The sequence below is a fragment of the Cebidichthys violaceus genome, unplaced genomic scaffold (genome assembly GCF_023349555.1).
Source record: "Cebidichthys violaceus isolate CVI_PGR_0920_01 unplaced genomic scaffold, fCebVio1.0.p SCAF_1, whole genome shotgun sequence".
Classification (NCBI taxonomy): Eukaryota; Metazoa; Chordata; class Actinopteri; order Perciformes; family Stichaeidae; genus Cebidichthys; species Cebidichthys violaceus.
In genome coordinates this window covers 5,269,565-5,292,858 of record NW_027176262.1, presented here as the reverse complement: position 1 = coordinate 5,292,858, position 23,294 = coordinate 5,269,565, and the positions used below count along the sequence as shown (strand labels likewise).

The following is a 23,294-nucleotide window of genomic DNA, read 5'->3' as shown; positions in this document are numbered from 1 at the left end:
AATAAGTCATTACAGTTCAGAGTAAGGAGCTTCATTTACTCCATGCGATGTAATCGCAGATGTCTCTAGGTTGCACACATCAACTCAAATACAAGTGTTTTTGGTGGAATCCCAAGAGAAGGAGCGCTGAAACGTTAACATACCAGTGAGGAAGGACTGGCAGCGGAATACGTGTGGAAAGCTGTTGATGGCAGATTGTTTGGCCTCGCTGCACGGCAGTATTAAGTTTGCTAAAAAAAGTACAGAAGGGGATTCTGTCAACAACATTAAAGCATACATACATAGAGGCCTATGTGCTAATAAATCTTGGAAGACAATAGAGAACCCTCTGACTCACACAAGAGGCACAATCACCCCAACGCCACATTCCACATTTAATGTCAATACCATGGCAAAAACAAGAAGTCCTGGATGGTGCAAGAGTTGATGAGACAACCAGACAGAGGAGGTGAGGCATTTGCAAATATATTCTGTATACGGCACCATTTCAGTACAAGAAGTACTAGAATAAAGCATGGAAGTCTAGACAGTCACGGTGGATGAATTCAACAACCTCCGGTAAACTGACATGGCGCTATTTGTAATGTCATCATGCTCGCTGCTATCTGAGGTTAAACACTAACTATTACCTGCAAATACTAACTTTGTGAAAGTTTGAGCGGATGCTATTTTGAAACAGTTTTTGGGGGCTTTATGCAAATTCCAGCCTCATTTTTTGGGGGGCTTTTCCATCTCTTCTCATAGATGTAGTCCACTGAAATGGGATTTAACTTATGCTGATTAACTTGATGGCATGTTGACCAGTGAGTTCTGCTAAAAAAATTGTCATTTTGGACATTAAGGTTCCCATCAAAAGCTGTTTTTTTTATTAAATGGGTCCCACAAAAACAGCTAATGCATCTATCTTTATTAATGTTAGAATGAATATCTGATATATTTCTTTTCTTTGTCTTTTTTTTGGGGGGGGGAATTTAATATTTGCAGTTCAAATGTGTTAGAAAACTTATTCTACTGTATCCTGAGGAAGGCAACACAGCAGGCGCATGAATGCCATGTTTCAGTGAAACGGATGTTGGGATTTCCGTCCATTGTTTCGTGCTGGGAACACTGTTATCAATGTTGTTGTTTTTAATCATTGCATTAGGAAGCGGTGCCACAAACAGAAGGTCTAGCCGGTGATGAAAGACGACCCTTTTACCAAACACCCCCAACACTGTAAAAAATAAATAAAAAAAGTTATATTTCGTCTGTTTCTATGAGTGATTCTTTTACATGATGTACTGTTATTTTATTTCTTCCAGACTCTTTCTGTCACGTCGTTACTTCACTATTTGGCAGAAAATTAGTTTTTTTTTAATGATGGATGCTTGTTGCAATGAGCGCGTGCAATGTCCCCAAATTACAGCAGAAGGCCCCTCGTCTCAGTCATCTTAGGCTCTCATTATTGGCTCTCCAATGCAAGGAAAGGCGACTTCTCTGTTTCACCTCGGTTGCTCCAGAGAGAAAAAAGGCGACCTTGATGAGGCTATAAAATACTATGGTTGGGCGACTTTCCTCACCGTGAATTGCCCCACATCCTTTGGGGTGGGGGGGGGTGGGGGGGCTCTTGGTCGAAGATGAGGGCAGCAATGTGAAGGAAATGAAGTTAGTGAACTGAGTGGGGTCAACTGAGCAGGAAAAGACAAACCCGCTGCAGAGGAACTGCTGCTGGTTGTATTCCTACGGGAGCTGTCACCATCAGCACGGACGGGAACATGAATGAATATCTAGAGACGCCTGCTGATTATTAAAATATATCGTGCTGATGATTTGAAGAAAGCATGCCTTTATCATCATCAGCATGACTGAAGGAAATCATTATTTTTTTTTATTCTTTAGAGAGGCGTGGAAATTAACAAGATTATCTATTTCCTTCACGCCAACATTGATCCTTGTGAACGACATTTCATTGGCTCAGTCACATTTGCCAGATGTTCGGCTCTCTGTTGTTGCAATGCAGGCCTAACATACACCTTAACACATTAGTCGCCATCTAATTTGCGGGGGGGGGGGGGGGGGGGGGGGAGCAAAATGTTGTTTTCTTTGCAATGATGTTTGTGATTGTACTCACCACTGCTGCTCCGATATGTGACATGTTACATAACGTAATCACACATATATATATATATATATATATATATATATATTAATTAAAACATATATTAAAACAACAGAAGAAAAACAGTAAACAGATATGCTACTCTCTTCTTCACCAGGAGATTTTATACATCAGATTTATGACGCTCTTTTCTCTCTCTCTGCTTTCCCCTTATTTCATGGTTCAGTGGCCTCACACGGCAGGCAAGGGGAGGTTTTCTCTCGCTGCTCATTGGTCGCGGCTCTCCCGTCTCAGCAACATTTCCATTCATACACCACGGCGCTGCTTTTCAGCCCCTTTCTAAATAACTCACTGTCATCATCATTGGAAAAAACGGCTTTGCCTGGACGGGACTAATTATCTAGAATTGGCGAAGGAGTCATTCGATCGAAAAAAAAAAAAAAAAAAGATCAAACAACCGGCAGGAAAACGACAGGTGAGTGAGCAAAAAAAAAAGAAAAAAGAATCGCGTTTTGTTGAAAAGTCCTGCTCAGCTACTCTGCAGCGTATAGGTGTGCGTACAGGAGGACAATACATCGTGTCCACTTGTTTTATTGTTATTGTTGATGCGCAGTAACGTTGTAAAAAAAAGGTAGATTCCAGTGAGTGGATGTTTCGGCACGAGACCGATAGTGGAATGAAACTGTGATCTCCATCTCGAAGCTTTGGGTTCATGTTACATGTCTGTAAACTTGTTATTCAGAGGTTCGCCTTATTCAAGCTCTGAGGTAAATACGAGTTTTCCTATCGAAAAACGCTGAACTTGTGTCAGGTCGCCATATGGGCTTTAGTCTTTAGTCTGTATATGAAGAAAAAAAAGCAAATGGAATGCGTATTAGCTGGGAATCAGTTGGCTCTCGTTTATGATGGATAACAGCGAGGCAAGATGCTTAAAATGTAACACTAGAGGGGTCCCGGCCCACGGGGCTGTCTCGGAGGGAGGTTCACGCCGTTATTCACCAGTCCTCCTCTGCCTAATTGACTGCAGATGCGGTGTCCTATGCTCTTTTTACCGCGTAGAAATTGGATGCATTTGGGGAACTTTATGAGGCGAGCCCTGCGTTTGCCTGCAGAAGCAGAGAAGACAAAAAAAAAAAAAAAAAAACATTGGTCCTACAAGTATTTATATCGTGCCACGTTTATATGGAAGCCTTCTCTTTTTTTGGGGGGATAATTTATCAGGGGCCAGGAATTCAATGAAAAACTTAAACGTCAAATTGCGCTATAAAATAGGAGAAATTGGAGCGCTTTAAACCCCTGGCTGCGTGTAGGAGAGGTGTGCGTCTCCCTGTGTCTGTTTATTGTTTCATTTTCACGTCTTTAATTTTGTAATTATTTTTGTCGGTATATTGGCTTTAATATCACAAGTCCATCAACCACTAATTATGCTGAAATAGGTAAAAGACTCATGATTAGAATATATTTATAATCCTGACAGGTCGGAGCGCACACGCTACTGAACAGGATTATTGATGCGCCTTGTTGAGATACCGTTGAACTTTAGAGGTCTTGAATGAATATAGAGGTCCACATACGTTCATTTGCTTTATCACACAGGCTGTATAACAGCCATTTGTGAGGGTATATGCCACTGCCTCCCTGATAATTGCACAGGGAGGGAAGGGCTAAAGACACCGTCCTCTAAGTGCCCTTTCACCCTAGACTTTGTAAGCTGCACTTATTAAAGCGAAAAGTGTTTCAATATGTGGTAAGCTTGAGGGGGAAAACGTGATGGGGGTGGGGATGGGGCCCCTCTTCTTCTTCTTCTTCTTCTTCTTCTTCTTCTTCTTCTTCTTCTTCTTCTTCTTCTTCTCATTGCCCAGCTCCCATTGGGCGACTTGGAGTCATTCATCCATGTTACCAGTAGGTCAGCGGTGTATCAGTTGGTGTTATATGCACGGACAGTGGTAATTAAAACCCACCCGCGTCTAATACCTCTGACCACGCAGGAGAAAAAAAATGAGGCCTCTGTGACTGAATCAAAGGATTATGTGTGCAGTCAGGCGTACAGGGGGGCATTGAGCAAATTTGACTTTCCCTTTATTTCGATGGAAGTAGTAACCCATATGTGGAAGTTCACAACACCCGCGCTACTTTGTGGATGTTTGCTGTACATCGCGTAGCTGTCATGTCAAGTGTAAGTGATGTCTTGATGGCAGCAAGAACATCTACAGTATGTGTCGCTTTAAATTTCAGCAATAAAGTCACATAACCATTAGATTAATACATATACATAAAGCATCCGGTTGAAATGGAAATGATAAAAAAAAATTAAAAAATAATAGTAAAATATTATTAATACCCTTTATGTTCCTTTTCTCAGGGCCCATTGGACACTGAGCACCCTTGGGCCTGTCTGTCAAGTAGACATGTTTCAAACTGTCCCTGACACGTCGTCTTACGTCAAGGTAAGACACCACCGTCTCTTCGATCAGGTAATGTTGGAGGGACAGACTGGGGGTCCTTTCATTTCGTTTTTTTATTTTTTTGTTATTCAGGGTGTGACGTTCAACCATAAACCGACCTATTCTAATATGCAATGTACTGACAAGTATCCCCGATTATTTCCATTATAGAAACGAGTCGAATTAAATGTTTATGGTGCACTTTATTCGAGAAAAATAAAAATAAAAACTTGCTGCTTGCAGCATTATAATGTATGCCAGGCTTATTGTATTTGATGGCCACTTTGTTATTCCCCCCCTTCTAGTTGTCGCTGCAAAGTCACTCGTTGAAATGTGGCTCTGCTGTGGTCGATTTTATTGTCTAAAGAAATGCTGCTGTTATGGCTCATTATTATGTTTGACGTCATGCCCCCCCCCCCCCCCCCTTTCTCTTTCTCTCTTTCTCTGCCACAGTCCTGAGAATGTAAATAAAGCAAACAGCGCACATCTGGTTTTGACATTAAAAAAAAAATACATCGCAACGTGAATACCTGCAACTGCTACATACCTGAGGCACTGAAACCATTAGATATATATATATATCTTATATGACCATATAAAGTCGACATAATATCATGTTCAACGTGCACTTTGCTCGCATTTAGTTAGTCAGTTAATTTGGCAGCTTTGCGTTTGCTCACATCCATCGTAATAATCTTGCGAGGGTGACTGCTCGCATTGTGCCACATTTAAATGAGCCATTGTGCAGAGGCGAGCTACGGTAATATCTTCATAATCAAGGTATTTTTCCAAGGGCGACTTGTTAATGTTTTGAAGACTTATTTCCCCATTTGAATAAGGGCTCTTTTCATGGAGCCATAGCGTTGTGCCACTGCAGAGAGACTCGGCGTTTCAGGGCTCAGAACAATTCCTGATCTGTTGTGAGAGAGTTGAATAGCGCGGAATGTTTGAGGAGAAAATATGCTTTTAAATGAGTCTTACTACTCCCTAATAAAAGACAGGAGGCCAATGAGGAACAAACAGAGGTAGTGGGACTTGAACAAGGAAGGAGTTAACTTTCAATTTCACAGGGCTTGCATATAGCTTCTTTGATTTGCTGTGGAAATGCAGCCTGGATTATTTCTGTTTGTTCTGATTCCAATAATGTTATTTTTTTTATCATTATTATTATTATTCTGCCCAGACTCAGGGGTAGCGTGCATTTTTTTTTTTGCGTGCAAGTGCTGCACTCCCTGGCTCAGCCACATTCAGAGAGATATTGGTCAGTATGTGGCACGCCTCAATACAAAACTTAAAGAAATATTCCTCATTCAAGCGAATCCACGGCCCAACATTTGGTTTTGTTTGGTTAAGGCCAGGCGAGACTGGAACTCTCCAATAAAAATAAATCTCAAATTAATTATGGCCTAGAGCGAGGGGCCAGACAGTTCGTGCTTATATGTGCTGCAGACTCCACTTTTTTTGTTTTTTGCCCTCAGTATTTTGACTCGGGCTGTCTTATAGCCCGAGAGAAGGAATGATCTGAATACAAATATGCTGTCTGAAAAACAGTAACGCTAGCAGGGCTCTCATATTGACTGGGACTATTTTTTCTTTTCTTCTTCTGGTTGATAACAGCTCCTCCGAAAAGTTACTGGATACGTAAGTTGCGACACATTCTCACTCCCAACTCAGGACTGATCCAATGAGGTGCAACCTTAAATGTGTAGACCACACTATAATATATGTATATATATATATATATATATATATATATATATATATATATATATATATATATATATATATATTTATACAAAGCACAAGAAAAGAAAACAACATTGTTGTTGCCAATTTCCCATATTGACTTGTTTTGAGAACGTGTTAGTACCTTGGCATGCAGTTGAATCAAGACTCTGTTAACAAAACATGTGCCTGATTAAAGATTAAAGTGTGTATGTGTTTCCATTTTGACAGCTTGCTTTCACTTGCAAGGCCTTTGCGACGAATAAAACTCCTGACATTCACTATCTCTAAGACTGGGACCGAATTCCTCATACACTAAATCTTAGCAGATCTTATGAGCTAAATAAGAAAGGCTGGGCCTAACAATTGAAAGGCTGCTGAGCATAAGCTCTGCATAGTGTCCGCCCACCTCTGGCTGGTTGCCCCAGCGGAGAGACAGAGGAGCTACTGGCTCGTGGTGTAAGGAAGAAATGTCTGGCTGTCTAGTTCCAGCGTCAAGCCAGATGTTCTGTGGTTCGCTGTGTAAACCAACTTGCATCTGTTTATTGGCCTTCCAAAATGTTTGTTACCGCTGTATTCATTATGGTCTTGGTAGGTCCTGGACCCCCTGTCTTCTTAATAAGCTCTATGGCTGGGATGGCAGGTATTGTGATACAGACAGGGAGCGATCTGGTCTGAGGCAAGCTGTTGGCGAGATGTTGGTTGATTAGAATATCAGACCTCCGGGGAAAACGTGAAGGTTTTGTGTCATTTGAAAAGCATCCTGGAAACTATTTCTTAGCACTGCATGTAAATTATTTACACAGCCCAAACTCATTAGGCTGCGATGGAGGGTAAGCTCACATTTCTATTAAAGGAACCTGGTGACATGAATCCAAAGACGCACATCACAGTAAAACAAACTAAACGGATCTGGTGTTTTAAGAGATGTGGTTCTATTGCTGGTCATAAAGCTCTGTATGGTGAATCACTGGAGGTCAAATCTAAAGCACCGCTTTAATTTGCCACTTTATCACTGATCTATTTTCAACAAAACACCTATATGCAGGAATGTATAGAAAAACAAAACAAACAAAAAAAGAAACCAAACCAGTCACTGAAGAGTTAAACAAGGTGTCTCCCTTAATTACACGAGTCTGAACTGGCCTCAGGCAGGAGAAGCCTTGACCCTTAGCAGGATCCAGATGTGGTGGTCCCAAGGGTGGGGGCCCTCGGCCCCACCAGACCCCCAACTAGAGAGCAGACTAGCCGGCCCTGCTGTCAGTCGTTGCAGCGGCGCAGTCTCTGTTTAGCCACTCTCAAGGCAGAACTTCAACACTGCAAAAAATATCCATCATCACAATTTCAACTAAATCGTATTATATTGTTAAACTTTGTTTTAAAATGTTAGATTAATGAGACAAATTTACTTTGGTTCAAATTAAAGTTTTAGTTTTTTTTTAATCAAATATGATTTTCTTAATACTGGTGGATAATCTCCTCATGATTATGATTGTTAGAAAGTCACTGGAATAGTACGATCTGGGTAAAGTGGATTTCCTTCAAATCTCAAAATCTAAGTTATCTTGTTCGATGTGCGTTTCATTTGTCACTGACGTGCTGAATGTTCCGTGAAAAAAGAAGGACGTTTCTTGCAGTGTTATTGGTCTGGTCACGTTCAGACCTGGCTCCACGTCTAGCATCTGCACTAAAATTATGCTTGAATTGATGAGGGCAATTTCATAGGGCAGACGAAAAGGGGGGGAAATACCTATGTGGGGGTGGGGATTAAGGGATTTTTCTTTTCAGGCTCAAGCACGTATAGGGGAACACCATTGAATAATAACAGCAAACCCATTACTAACAATAATACCAATGGATTGAATACATTTGTGTCCCATTTTCAACTGCGCCTTTGTTTGCATTGCACCCATTCATCCCTGCGCTGAACAACAGACGCACACGTGTAGAGCAGACCCTCAGACTGTAGTGCGGTTAGGAGCTGAATGCTTGGGTTTTATTAATGGTGTCTCAGGGAAACTTCACAGAGAGCTGTAACAAAATAGAAAAAAAGACAAGGTGTCTTGCCATAGGTGTTCATGGTTTCAATCCGGGTTTGATTTAGATCTCGCTCAGCAGTAGGAGAGAAGCATCTGTCCACATTCAAAGATAAACTTTATTTCATGTATCACTTTCGCTATGAAATATATAGGACAAAAAGAGAGAACCGGCTGATTTACAGAAGGATGGATGGAGGCATGGCCAGATGGAAGTTTGAAGTGTAGGCGTGAACCAAAAGCGCTCCAAAACATGGGATCACATAACTAAAGAGTGCCCTGCGACAGTAAGCCTCATTCCCAACAAAACCTCAGTTAAATGTGTGGAGAAATAATTCATAACTTGGACAAATAGAAAACACTTCCACACCATCTGTGACACTACTGGGAAAGCAAAACACACAAGCCTATCTTACAGCGGGCTACACGCAATGGCTGTGCGCGACGCAGGCAGTCATCCTGTAAATATTTCCGAGCAGAAAAACATAACAGCGGAGCGAACACTCAATTGTTTTCCCTGCTTATCTCTCTGGGACAGTATCCTGCTTTTTTGAAGGCAGGGCTTTTGGTGACACACAGCTTCCTCTTCAACCTTCTCAACAGTGGTGACTTCACTTCCCAAATTTAGAAGGAGAGAAAAAACTCAATCCGGTAAAAAGTGTCTCTTTCTCTCCGCCACATACCGGGGGCTGGAATTAATTCAGGAGCGTGTCATGTTTGGGATATTGTCGGGGTCCGCTGAAAATTGCGCAAAATGGACGGAACTATTAAGGTAAGGGTGGAGAACGGGGTGTATGAGTTTGTGGGAGACTGCTTTTTCGGAGTTGCGCCTCCTTTTTTTTAAGCAATGGGTTGAAATGCCCCTCTGTGTCGGTCTGTGAGCTGGGACCTCCAATCTGACGACGATGAGCGGCTTTCTTCTCTCTGTCTGAAAGCGGTAACCAGATTTCCTTCTTTCCCACTTTATTTGAAAGAACTCTTCTTTTTTTTTGTAATAAGCTGCGCTGTTGTGAGGATACGTTAAATTGTGGATTCAGGGCTAAATCGGAATCACGCTTTTGGATTTTGGGGGACCAAGCGCAACATTACGCACGTCTGGAATAGGCAATAAGGAGTGGCTATTTATTTTAGACACGCAGAATGTAAACTTTCATATAGGTACAAGTAATCCACGAGGTCGACGATTTGGTTTAGTCAGGGCAGCGAACGGGGATTGAGCAATATCCATGACTGGATGTACCGCTGGATACGATGTGTCGAGCTGCGCAACAGCGGTGTGGCACATCGCCCGGCTCGGTCCGAAGATCTTGTCGTGGGTCAAAAAAAAAAGGGTGATGGTTTTGTATTCACGAAAGAAATACCCTTTTTCTGCTTGTGCTGCTGTTGATAATTGTAGCTTCTCTCGCTCCGTTTCACTGAGAGCTTTGTGAAAGTGTAAGGAAAGCTGTCATTTGGTAACTTCATGCGGTAACTGCTCAGTTTGCAACACTTAAAACCCACAAGCTTCACAATGATACCTTGGCTTGCTCCTTATATAGTTACACAACTATTTTGAAACGGTATGTTGGTAGCAAGAGCGCCGGTCTACATTAACTTTGGCTACTAGCCCCCGACAGTCAAATTCCAGATGCATTATGGCTGCAGCCACCAGATGTTGAATGGCAAGTCCCTATTAGTTCACCCTGCGATGCGTTTGGTCTGTGTCCTCCGGTTAACAAGTGTATGAGCTCAGGAGAATGCAGCGTCTGCATTTGCGCTTGTTGTTGCTGAAAAAGTAATGCGACGTGTTTTCTTTTGGAAATTTAAAGTAGCGGGTTTGTGGCGGCTGGGTGTGGTGTGAGTTTTGGAAGAGTGTAAACGTTGGCCAGACTAAAAAAATGTCAGGCTGCATATATAGTCGTTTCAGTCCCGCCATTCAGCGTTCACAGCGCTGTGACTGTTTTGATCTGTGTCGGGGATGAAAGCCATGCTTGCAGGAGGACATCGATGCCTCAGCCTGAATGTTTGGAACAAAGCAAAGGAGCTGTGACAATTACTGCGATCATAATTGAATCCCTGGGTGTGAATGACTGGCCGCGGTAGCTGCATTCATGCTCGCTAAAAGAAAGGAAGGGCTCTCTAGCCATGAGAGCTTCCTGCTCCACACAATCTTTTCCTGACAGGTTTCCTTTTCCTCCTTAAACAAAAGACAGGAATGCCCCCCCCCCCCCCCTGCTCTCTCTATGGGTGTCTCCTGTTAGATTGGCTGTGTGTGAACGTCAAACAATCACACGTGTAGTCTGGATGTGGAGCTATTGCATATATCCAGTCTGCCCCAGACGCGTCGTGACGCATTTGGGGAGATAGACTTGGTTGATGTAAACACACCAGAGGTGGCTCCCAGCAGGTGTCACACTCGCACAATGCTTGTAGCATGTGGTTTAACAGTGGAGCTATGATGTATTTGATGCCCCCCCCCCCCCCCCCCCTTTTGTCATGTGGCCCTGCGGAAAGGTACAATGCAAAAGTAGAATTCTGATCATATTCATGCTTTCAGAAAGCATCTTTTAAAAGGATAACAAAATATATTTCTTTTTCTTTTACTCAGAAGTTGTAAAGAGTTTTTACTGAATACGTTCATGGTCCTCGGGAGGAATTCGTCTTGATTGTTTAAGTGGCAAACTCTCTGTGGACGTTGTGAGGCAGACAGAAAACTGTCTGTAACTCTCGGTGTGTGTGTGTGTGTGTGTGTGTGTGTGTGTGTGTGTGTGTGTGTGTGTGTTCCCCACCGATACTGGAAAGAAAACTGAGGCACTGCTCTGTCATCCTCTCAGCTTCTCCTCATGAGAGATAGTGTGATCCTATTTTAAAAGAAAAAAAAAAAAACCTCTGCAATCTCGATAGGCACACACCACTTGCCAATCATGGTTTCAATTGCACAGGCTGATATGTCACTGTAAATATAACAAGCAGCAGTCATAATGGCTCAGAAAGCCCTTATCGGGCTGTAATGAGACATTCCCTCACTCTTCCACACTTTATCATCCACAGACGAGCTGGTGTGCTCTGCTCAGATAGTGAGTCCTCCTGCCAGGCTTCAGACTATGATGGATCCCCTGATGAAATCACTGGAAAATCTAACTCTGGCAAGATGGTTAAATGGTCTGGAGAGGTTCAGCTATTGTAAATCCACCCATTAACCTGAGGAGTAGTATTTTATTGAATTAGTATACAAATGCTTTTTTTTCTGTGGCATAGACAAAGCTTTCTAACTGTGTGTGAAACAAATTCTCTCAATGAGGAGTTTGACTTTAAACAGAAGACAGGTGCCTTTTATTCCAGTGTGTTTACGAGCTGTCACACTTAGTAAATCTTTGTATACTTTACTTTGTGGAGACATAATAGTCGGTCTGTTACAACAGAGGGCACTATAGTGCAATTACAAATTAAAACCCTTTTTCCACTGCAAAGGTTAATAACTTGATATAATGAATTGTACTGATTGAAGGCTTCACTTGTCCCTTTCTTTTATTAGTTTTTACGGAACTTAATTACAATGATTTCAACTTTAGTAAATAAGGAAAAGAACCAAAGGAAATGGTTGCCAATCAGTATCAAAGTATATGGTCCAAACATTAGATCAAGTATTAGCAAAGCGATGATCAATGTTTTATTTTTGCTAATCATATCCAATCATTAGCGAAACAAAATAATTTTGTCATGCTCATGCTTTCTCTTTCGTTAATCTAGTAAAATCAGCGTCATTTTGTTTGCGTTTGTAATGTATAAAGTAGCTCTCATTAAAGCCACGCAGGTTGTGATTGTTGCTGTTCAAGGAAATTGAAGGTTAAGTTAAAAGAAACGCATGTTGTATCCATCAATTCAGTGTCAAAATGGAGTTGGTGAAAGAGCATCCCTGCCATTTATAGTCACTGTAGTGTTTTGGTGTATGCGATTACAGAATATTCCACATACACTATTAAAGTCACTGAAAACTTTTGCTACGAAAAGAGGCATTTATCATCCAAACAGGGATAAGGGAAAACTTTCTACTTGCATGAAATGTCTTAGAATGGAATGATCCTGAAGTTATGTGAGATTATGAGGATATTGCTTTCATAGAAGCAACTTTTTACAGATTGCAAAAAGCTACATGTTGGAAATACTGATCAATGAATATTAAGTAGCATTTTCCCCCCCGAAGCAGATATGTGGCATTTTGGAATGAAATAATTCAGTCCTCGGGAATTAGACACGTCTCGAACTAAGCTGTGCCATCAGATCCTATCAGATCCAGATGTGCATCAGACCCGAGCCTAATCCCCAGCAGACGCATATGACTGTAATGAATTCACTTGATATTCAGACTTTTTTGTTGTTGTATTTGTTGGTTTGATCGTTGTTAACAATGATGGATGGAACAATTGTAACATGGGGTGACCGATCAAGTTATTGTTAAGCAGTATCCCCACTCAGTGCCATCTAACACTTGCCTGGCACCAGTCTGAGATGGTGACATTGCCCAACTCTGTTTATTGTCAAACACTAAGCGGTGACATCTGTATGTTGAAATGTAACACACCAAGTACACGATCTGTGTTTTACTTCCAAGACATTACACGAGGAGCGCTCACATAATATCTTGGCCAGCCACGAGTGTCTGCTTTTGTTTTCTTTAATAAACTTACATTGCTCCAGCTGAGCTACAGCAGAGGGGTCAGTGTAGCTGCGACCCCCCCCCCTTCCTTCTGTTGAGTCTTCAGCTATGGAGGGAAGCCCAACGCTCAGACCGGACAGAAAGATCAGGGCATGTCAGGGGATTTTTGGGTCCAATGAAGTCAAGAATGAGCATGTGGGAAATGATTACACAACCAGGAATCTGGGAGTTTTGGTTTGGAATATTTGTAATTGTCAGCCCCTGCAGTAAACGGGAGAATTTGCAAAGTCATATTTTGGTTTTAGTTCTGAACCAATGGGTCATTAATTGTAGAAAAGCTGTATGTATTGACTGATAGTGGTAGTAAACCAGTACCATGGTGGAGCCCAGCCTTACAACTGTCTTACTCCACTGTGGGCATGATTGAAGTCACCCTAACATCAACAGGAAGCTATTGCTACGTGGGTTGAGTACACAAACTATTTGGATGCCAGACTGCGATATGACCCATAACTGCTCATAATTGCTGTAAACAAAAAAATACTCAAGAGATTAAAAATCTGACGTCACAGGTGTCAAATGAAAGACTCGAGTTGTATCTGCTCATGAGTTTATTCTTATCATTCTTATGACATGGTTATGTCTCACCACTCAATACGGTTTTTCATTTGGGAAATATGCCTTATCGCTTTTAGAGTTAGATGTGAAGATCGCTACTACTCTCATATCTGTCTGTTAAGAAACTACAGTCAGGACACGGTAAGCCTAGCTTAGCATAAAGAACCGGGGGAAGTAGCTAGCGTGGCTCTGTCCAAAACTAAAACTAACTACCTTCAAGAACCTCTAAATCCATTTCATGAAATGCCAGACAACCAACAGAGTCACCGGGAAGTCACTTTGCCTATATCCAAAAAAATGTAACCACATAAAACTACCTATAAAGGGTTAATTAGTATGCTGTAGAGATGATGGTAGGCGTATTTTGACATATCTTAATGGCTAGCGGTTTCCCCCTGCATCCAGGCTTTATGCTAAGCTAAGCTAACTAGCAGATAGTCGTAGCCTTATTCTAAATGGACAGACTTAAGAGTGGTGTCGATCTTCTTATCTAACTCTCTGCATTAAAGCAAATAAGAGTATATCACAAAATATTGAAGTCCGCTGACGTGTGTATTGGGTAGAATGTCTATATATGGCCTATTTGGAAGCTCACATACTTGCACTTGTAAAGAGAGTCGAGAAAGACATACCAAGTATTTGTTCCTTCCACCTACAGGAGGCGCTATCAGTGGTGAGTGAAGACCAGTCCCTATTTGAGCCTCCGTACGCTGCTGCTGCCCCTCTCCCCAAGACAGACATGACTGCATCTGGCACACAGGACTACGGCCAGACCCACAAAATCAACCCCTTACCCCCACAGCAGGAGTGGATCAACCAGCCAGTGAGGGTCAACGTCAAGAGAGAATATGAGCACATGAATGGATCCAGGTATGGCATGACAACCACATCCTGCGTCTCGCATTACTTTGTGTTCAGTGAGATAACAGTTTGTATCCATCTTTATTAGACATATTCGACATTCGGTGGTCATCCATCACTACAGCTACTGCCATAATTGTGGCCATTAGTCATTCAACAGGCCATTTCTTTACCACAACAAACCTTCACTTTTATGCTTCTAATCTTCAGTATACTTGGCGCAAGGTAGTTTAGGGCTTATCCATCCCATGCCAAAGTCAATGACTGGAAAAGAAAACCAACAACACCCAATTTATCTGCTGATGATATTTTTACAATGTTCTCGTATGTGTGTGTGTGTGTGTGTGTGTGTGTGTGTGTGTGTGTGTGTGTGTGTGTGTGTGTGTGTGTGTGTTTGTGTAGCAGGGAGTCTCCAGTTGACTGCAGTGTGGGTAAATGCAATAAGCTTGTGGGGGGTAATGACTCATCTCAGATGAACTATGGAAACTACATGGATGAGAAGAATGCCCCTCCCCCCAACATGACCACCAATGAGCGGAGAGTCATTGTACCTGCAGGTATGCAATAATACAAAGCATGTATATAACACAAATAAATCATATCTGAGATAGATAAGGGTGAATACGGGTCATAAAACAGTGTATCTGTACTCTCACTGCATACAGGTGCTAATTGTTTTAGGTGTTTCTTTGTGTTGCTGCTGCGATTGCAGACAGAATCGCTCTTCTGTTTTGGTATAATTTTGCCAGTGCTGTAAATGTTTTATGAGTCCCATTTCTATTTAGCTGGTTTGTGAGGTAAAGCATTGTTCCAATGTTTTAGGTCACTCATGGGAGCACGGCTGAATGCATGCAGGTAGAGATGTCTGTTTGTCTGCCAGACCCATATATTTCTTCACTGGTTTCACAATTTGATCCAGTATGTGAAATATCACAGTTCAGGGAGTAACAAGTGCAATTTCAGGGTTATAGCCTTTAGAAATTAGGTTTTAACACGTAAGTTGATTATGTTGCTACACGTAAGTCTCAGAGCCAAAGAGACTGACTTTCCCAAAAAATAAGCACATGTTGTTAATTTAATTAAAATTGAATGGCGCCTTGGTAAATTTTCCATTGTAAAGGCTATTCAAATGTTTGTGCCAAACTGATGCAAATGTCCACTCATCTATTAACCTAATAGGAGCTCCACATGGAGGCCACTCCCAAACCACAAGTGGTATGTTTGGAGTTTTGGTTTCCAGATTAGGTTATGCAGTATATCAGACTGGGGTCAAGTTATATTCACAAATTCAATGCAAAACATGGTTCAACATTTGAACGAACATAGGAAGAGATTTCTGTGAAAGATCATGTTTCTGAATAACAGTCATATGGCAAATCCTATTCATGTGGTTAAAACAAGACAAAGAATATTTACAACTACCTGAACAAGATCTGCGACTGATAAAAAATTCTGTTTCCAATTTGTTCATTGTTTCCCCTGCCTTTACCTTAGTCAGATATGAAGCTCTGGATTCAATTCTGGAGTCAATAAACTTTCCCTCTCCTCTGCAGACCCCTCCTTGTGGTCTCAGGACCATGTGCGCCAGTGGCTAGAGTGGGCCATCAAGGAGTACGGCCTGTTAGAGATCGACACGGCCATGTTTCAGAACACAGACGGCAAAGAGCTCTGCAAGATGGGCAAGGACGACTTTCTTCGGCTCACCACCATGTACAATGCCGAAGTGCTTCTCTCTCATCTCAATTACCTCAGGGAAAGTAAGTACACTTTGAGCAACTTAAACAGAAAGGTGAATCGAGAGGAACAATGGATGCTAATTAATTGATGGGTTGGACTCCAACAAAAATTGTTTTGACATTTTTTGACAGTGTAAGGATAGTCATTTTGGTGAAATGCACTAATGTTTTACATCCTGCTGTCTGTGCTGAAGTTGAAAGAGACTGGCTTCCATCTCTGCCAAAGAATGGAAGCAAAAATCAACTTTCAGTTGGGACAAAAGCCTCTTTTCATATACTTTTCTCTACTTTTGGATGAGAAGTGCGAGTGAAAAAATGCCAAACCCAAGCAAACAACACGACACGTTTTTTTTTTTGTCACCACACTGTACTCATATTACCGTCAATAAACAATGAAATTGCCTTTACTGGAAACTCATTTCTCCATAATGGCTACCCAGTATTAAGCAGAGCTGTGGAAACCAAGGGGTTTTCTCTCCCTTCTCAAGATAACCATCGACTACATCCCCCACTTGACTTTGCTGCGCCTTATTCCACATGGTCCAGAAAGATGAAGCCCAGGTGCATTGCCTCAGGAATCACGCTAGGCCTGTGTGTTCAGCACAGCAAAAGAAAGTTGATCTGCAATTTGCAATGGAGGCAACTAAATTTGAGCCCCTTGCCTTTGAAGAGTTCCTCGGTGCAATCCTGCTTCATATGTTTCGGCGGGGAAACAAAGCCAATTTTCTGAGGCAGTATGCTAATTACATTTTGATATAAGATGTAACATCTGGCACGGCTGCTGCCTTGAATACACAGTGATGTCTAGTTCAGACAATCGGTATGTCTACCGTTTACTTTGAAAATGATCAGGAGTAATGTGAGAGAACAGTTTGTATCATCTCTAAATTCTTTGCATTTTGTGCTTTAAGTAGTGAGAGCTGCTTCTGCTGTAGGAATATCATGACACCACATTGGGTGGAGTGACTGATGGCTCAACTAAGTTTAGCATTACTCCCAAAAAAATTGCGATGGGCCTCCGTGTGATGTAATGGGAACTGCATTTAGTGGGTGTCAACAGTTTTCTCTGTGCGTGGCGTCTGGGCAGAGAGAGATGCCTGTCATGAGTATAACAGCCTCATTGTGCAGCGCTGCAGCGGGTGGATCTGTCTGACCGCCACTGGGCACACTCTGCAGAGCAGTTTTCATTATGGCCACTGGCTGCGTGACTTAGCCGCGGCTTAGGCGTGCTGCACCGCGATTCTGCCCAATGCTGCCCGTTTTTTGATTTAGACCTTGTGTGTCTTGGAGACAGAGAAGATGTCTCGGGAATCCTCTCCACTTGCTGGTTGAAATTGCTTTGGATCCGTTCCCGACAATCAAAAAGATGTATGCTTCCGTCCCGTGCCTGGACGGACTGACCGGTTTTGGGGCAGCTCTCCGACAACCGAGCAGTGTGTATTATTGACACTGGGAGCCTAAGGGCAAGAAGAACCATGTTAGTAAATGAATGTCTCAGGAAGACTGAGACGGAGGAGGAAGAGGAGGAGGAGGGTTGAGGCTTCATGCAGACCCTGCAGGGCTGGTGATTTGGAAACTAAAGCTGGTCTCTCTTTTCCCCCCGCAGCACAAACAAACACAATCATAGACGAGGAGTAACCCCGTCCAGAAAATAGACCTCTGGCTTCACTCACGAGAGTTGGAGCTGAGCCGAGCTTCCAAAATACAGAAAAAGAGAGAGGAAGGGAAATACTGAGCCAAGCCCTGGAAGCATTAGTGATTGCAGGTCATTGGGATGTCTTCCTCCAACCCCATTCAGCGCTCTTCCCTATATTACCCCCCATCCTCATCCAAAAAAAATGGATGCCGCAAGATCCAATCATTTCATACACATCTGTGTACATCATGTGTGTGTTTGGTTCTGTTTATTGAACCTCTGATTAACATTCCTCAGAGTCATTAAGCCCTGTACGTACACTCGGCACTGGGCAGGGACACACTTCCCCACCCTACAGCAATACCATAACAAAACATTCCTGCCACGTCATGCGCTGAGATGTCGTTCAGACACCCACAATGGTGCAACCGCGGGCACAATCTGAACATCTTTCTGGCTACCCAGCTGCTTACAGTAACAAGGGTAGTTGCCCGTGCATTATTTTGGCCTCATTGTTGGTCACTTATCCAGATTTTTATAAGTAATGGCTGCCCGCATCCCAATGTGCTTTCAATTTGGGGTGCAATTTGAGAATTTGTTCAAATTAGTCTGTCAGGGAGGGACCACGGACTGTTTGCTTTATTGCACCCATGTAGGTCGGTTTGATACCACATGTGCTGGAAATGGAGCGGAGCAAAAAAAAAAAAACTCAGACAATGAAAGACGGCATCCTCCGATACACAGAGATGTGAGAAGAGACAGGGAAAAATGAAAGGGGAATGAGGAGGGAAAGTAATGTGACATGAAAACTGAGAATCTATTGTGGCTCTGAAGAAACACAAGAGTACAAACTGGATGATGAAATAAAACCTTGACTGATTTTACAGTAGTTATTTGAGGACAGGGGCCGGAGGGTGTGAGCAAGAGGAACAATAATAGAGAGCGAGTGTGATATAGAATAAAGAAGTCAAAGTGGGGGTGAAGTATTTTTTTTTAGAAGTGTGTGGAAACGGTTTGAGGTGGTCATGATTGAGTGTCTTTGGAGAATTGCAATAGTTCTGTTTCCCAGCTGTCGCCGTTGCTTGTATGTCTGGATGGATTTACAGTGAGGGAGTCGAGAGAGAGAGAGAGAGAGAGAGAGAGAGAGAGAGAGAGAGAGAGAGAGAGAGAGAGAGAGAGAGAGAGGGTGATAAGTCTGGGCTTCTGCACTGCTGTTGCTCGCTCCAGAGTGGGGGACATTCTCAAGCCCTCAATAGTTTATACAGACCATAAACATCTGGGCTCGAAGGCTGAGTAGGGAAAAAGGAGGTCTGGAGAGCGCGCTCTCGTTCTCTTTCTCTCTCTCTCTCTCTCTCTCTCTCTCTCTCTCTCTCTCTCTCTCTCTCTCTCTCTCTCTCTCTCTCTCTCTTTCTCTCTCTCCCATTTCTCCCCTCACAACATTTTTATTGAGCTCCCCTTGCATTAGTTCCTTCTATTGGCAGATTATCACTGGTGCACAGGGGCTCAACAGTCTGGCTCTGCGCCCTTTACTGTTAGCTGTCTGCAGTTAGCCACCATTACAGAGCAGTCTGCGGCTGCTCTCTTGACTGCTGGGGTTCAGGCACTTAGCACTACAGGAATTTATGTCCATATCACATTAGCATAAGCTGCGGTGGATAATAAGCAGTTGCTATTCGTGTAAACACTGAGATGAGCTCAGCTCTAATTAAAGCTAGCTGCTCAGAGTTGCATCGTAATTGTGATTGCAACCCAATCGCCAGTTAAGAATGTCGATTTGGGGCAATTCTGCGAAACTTTAAAAAATTTTTTTTAAAAATGGCCTTTTCCTAACCTTACCCAAGTTTTTGTGCCTAAACCAAAGAAAGTCACTGACAAAAAATGTGTTTGATAGTAACACATAACTTAGTAAGTTGTTTCAATAAGGTAAGAAGTAGTGTCAGGGGTTAATTTAGTTTGTTTGTTGTCTTATCGGGAGTTAATTGAAGGATTGATCTCCCTTAAGTCGACTGGACATGTTAGCTTAGCTCCTAGTAGCTGGCCTGCTAACATTAGCCACAGGTTAGCCTACCTTCACAAATCACATGGATTTTTCCAGGGCTGGAGGTAGGTAGTCCAATTTGTAACCTTGGTGCTCATCCGCAGCTTGGACATCTCAGCATAAACTTCTATAATATATATATATATATATATATATATATATATATATATATATATATATATATATATATATATATATATATATACCTGTACTATACCTGTTTGCCGTTAGCGTGCTACATCTTCAAGGGTATTTTTGTGATCTCACATGTGTTAACTGTCAGCCCAATGTTTAAAACCAGTATTTTGACAGAACTGCGCCTGTGGACAAAGCTCATAGCTTGTACAGTCCTGGTTCTGGGCTTTCTGTTATAGTTTGTTTCCTATTACAGTTTGAAAGTCCTCTCCTCTTGTTTCTTGTTTGTCTCACCTGTTGCTCGTTAGCCCTGCTGTCACCTGTACCTCGTTATCTTATGTAATCTCGTTATTCTTGTGTATTGAGTCTCTTAGTATTGTCTTTTGTCAGTTCATCTTCGCGTGTAGTTTTGTTCACCTGTAACTTATTGCTTGTTGTTAGAGCCTGTTTTTTGGAATCTCGGCTTATAAGTATTTTCTTTGTATCTGCCTGTCTGAACCTGCGTTTGTCCTTTCTGCCCATGCTGCTTTCTCTATTCAGCAAAGCAAACATTCAGCAAAGAAGTTGTTGTTTTTGCTTTGGCAAATATGTTCTCACTTGAGTAATTAGTAAAGTAATGTTGTTAAAATGTAAAAAAAACAAAAAAACAACTTCCCCAACACTGCTAACAAACAATGTAATTTTCACAGTTAAATCGTCAGCTGAGAAAATGCTCATGTGTTGTTTTGGAAGGCCGTCACAAATTAACTCTTTTCGTTTTTGGAGGACTTGTTGCAAATATCTATCGTGCACTATGGAAGACTGGTATGAAGACGGCCAGTGGTGCTACTCAGAAGGATGACTTGCTGTTGGCTGGAGCCCATTGGGCTGCCTCGAGGAAGCAAGATGCACAAAACCCAATGACTGAGGCCCTCGGTTTGTTGACAAGCCACATGTGTGAGTCAGCGGTGTCATATAGCTCCGCAGAATAAGCAGCAGGGGCCCGATGGAGGTCAATCACAATGCTGAACAAGCCCCAAAAGATCTCAATATCATGGGTGTGCAAAAAACTGGAAGACGGGGCCTTTTTGAAAGAGCCATCAGTCATAGGAAGGAGAGAAAAGAAAATTGTTTGTGGATGTTATGTAATCTTACAGACTCTGAGCAGATGTGACTGGAGAGGGAAAGAGAGAGGGTCTTAAAGGCTGAACACTGGCCAGTTCTCCCTCTGTGCTGTCAGATTACCGGGACATGTTTGTTTTCTGAGTGAGGAAGAAGCCGTCCAAATAAATAGGCAACACAGCCAAGACTCCCTCCACCGAACTGTCAGCTGTGGGGTCTTTCTCTCTCTCTCTCTCTCTCTCTTTCTCTCTCTCTCTCTCTCTCTCTCTCTCTCTCTCTCTCTCTCTCTCTCACTCACTCTCCCCTACTCCGTCACTAACTCTCACTCTCGCTCGTACAGCAGCCCTGAATTTCTCTGTGGGATGATTTGAGGTTTTCTCAGCAATGCTGCCTGTTTGCCTGTCTGGGTCAGGCCACATATGTGGCACACAGCAGGAAAAGGGTTAACAGCCCCTTCTCCCCTCCTCCCTCCATTTCCCTCTTATTTTTCTGTGCCGTCTGTTCATCTTTCTCTTACACTTTCTCCCTCATTCCAAAGCTTTTGGTGGCTCGCTTGCCCTCGTGCGCTTACACACTCTGCGTGTGGAATTATTTTTGTACGGGGGAGCTGCGTTTGATTGCTGTGCAGGGACCCATGCCTCATACAATGGCTCCCCTGTTCTGAGGCCCCCAGGTTTCTAAACTAGACCCAGAGCCTTGGGGGTGCTGTGGAGTCGGTAGATTGGGAGGGGTTGGGTGTTGGGAGGTTAGAATACATTTGTGGAGCACCCCACTCTTCCCCCCCAGCCACCCCCTAAAAAAACAGACCCCTAGTCTGCCATCATGGGCCCCTTCATCCCCCTAACCCCGCCGCTAGCAGCACAGCAAGTTAGGAAGGGGTCCTACTTTGAATCTCAAGAAAAGCACATCACAAATATAATTTTTTTTGTTCTTTTTCAGATTTGCGCATTCAAAAAAGGTATCTTCCTTACACAGCAGTGCTTCTAGCTGTTCTCGGTGCTAAAGCGTTACACTCCCCATGCAGTAGCTGTTCTTGTGTTTTCACTGTGCATTTTTGGCTCTGTTTTTCCACTCGCTGATTTATGCCTGGGGGCAGCTAAAATTAAGAGAGCATTTTGGTGCCGCCCAGGGTGCCTGAGTAAGTGGAGGAATGCGGCGCAGAGTTCTGCTCCATAAGGTGAAATGAATAGGCGGCCATATGCAGACTCTTGCCTCTCTGACTTTATTATTCAGGAATCGGGTTTTGCAGTTAAAATGCTGACAAGCAATGGGGTTTGTCCTACATTTAAATCACTAGATGTGCTGGATTTGCTTATTTAGGACTAGATTTATGTATCAGGAATTTCTTTATTTCTGAGATTCTTTTTTTTTAAACAAAACTGGAACACAATTCAAGAAATGAAAATGGGTCCATAGTGCTGCTTGTCAGTAATTGAGCTGAGCCTACTACTGCCACCTGCTGGCTTTTGTTATACAGCACCCTTTAAGCTTTTACATATTGTTCAATGTACACCTTTAATCACTTTTGATGATGTTGTGTTAGAGTTTGTGAACATTTGTATATTTGCTATCCAGGTTTTGATGTGGTAGTTTTAGTCGTAATCTGTCTGTGGTACAGGGTGGATGAGACATTGTTTTGTCTTACTATGCTCTCTTTTGTCTCACTTCATTACAGGTAGCTCATCATTATCCTACAACACGCCATCTCACGCAGACCCATCCCCACGTCTGGTTGCCAAAGAAGGTAGGGACACATTTTTTTTTCATCCTGTGCTTTATCTTAATATCTATCTGTGTGTGTGTGTGTGTATATTTGGGCTGATATAACAGTGTAATATCAGGGGAGCATGGTGAGATTGTTTGACTATCTAAATAGAAGAATGACAAAAACGCTGCTTCACAGTACCTGCCAGCTCCAGACAAGCAGATACAAATGGATACACACAGAGCGCACACACTTGATCATACAGACCACTTACACAAATCCAAAGCACATGCAGGAACCGGTTTTGCCAATGCTCTGTGCAGGTGCACCTTTTGTGTTGTTTTGAATAATAAGGGCCAAGCTGCTACAGCAGACCCTGCTATTCAGAACTGCTATACCTGAACGCTGTGACGCATAATAGCTCAGAGGGGACGTGTCAGAATAGACGCGTTTTAACCAGAAGACAAAAGCAGCGTGCTGATGAGTTCAATCTACAGCAGCATGGGTGAAAAACAGACGGTGAAT

The 23,294-nt window shown here is 42.6% G+C and overlaps 1 protein-coding gene across 6 annotated transcripts in view; it reads left to right on the top strand.

The window, feature by feature from the left end:
* The first annotated feature begins 2,261 nt into the window (after window positions 1-2,261).
* The window catches only part of fli1 (Fli-1 proto-oncogene, ETS transcription factor), a 33,759-nt gene continuing 12,726 nt past the window's right edge, over window positions 2,262-23,294 (top strand). Inside the window, exons 1-6 of one of the 6 annotated variants that reach the window (XM_068707468.1) lie at window positions 2,262-2,573; window positions 4,461-4,545; window positions 14,216-14,427; window positions 14,824-14,975; window positions 15,972-16,175; window positions 22,740-22,808. In XM_068707468.1, the coding sequence (XP_068563569.1) occupies window positions 4,507-4,545; window positions 14,216-14,427; window positions 14,824-14,975; window positions 15,972-16,175; window positions 22,740-22,808 (676 nt within the window). In that variant the 5' untranslated portion in view covers window positions 2,262-2,573; window positions 4,461-4,506. Of the gene's footprint in view, window positions 2,574-4,460; window positions 4,573-8,923; window positions 9,076-14,215; window positions 14,428-14,820; window positions 14,976-15,971; window positions 16,176-22,739; window positions 22,809-23,294 lie in introns of those variants that run through there. The other 5 variants (XM_068707459.1, XM_068707448.1, XM_068707437.1 and 2 more) reach the window with 5 other exon arrangements.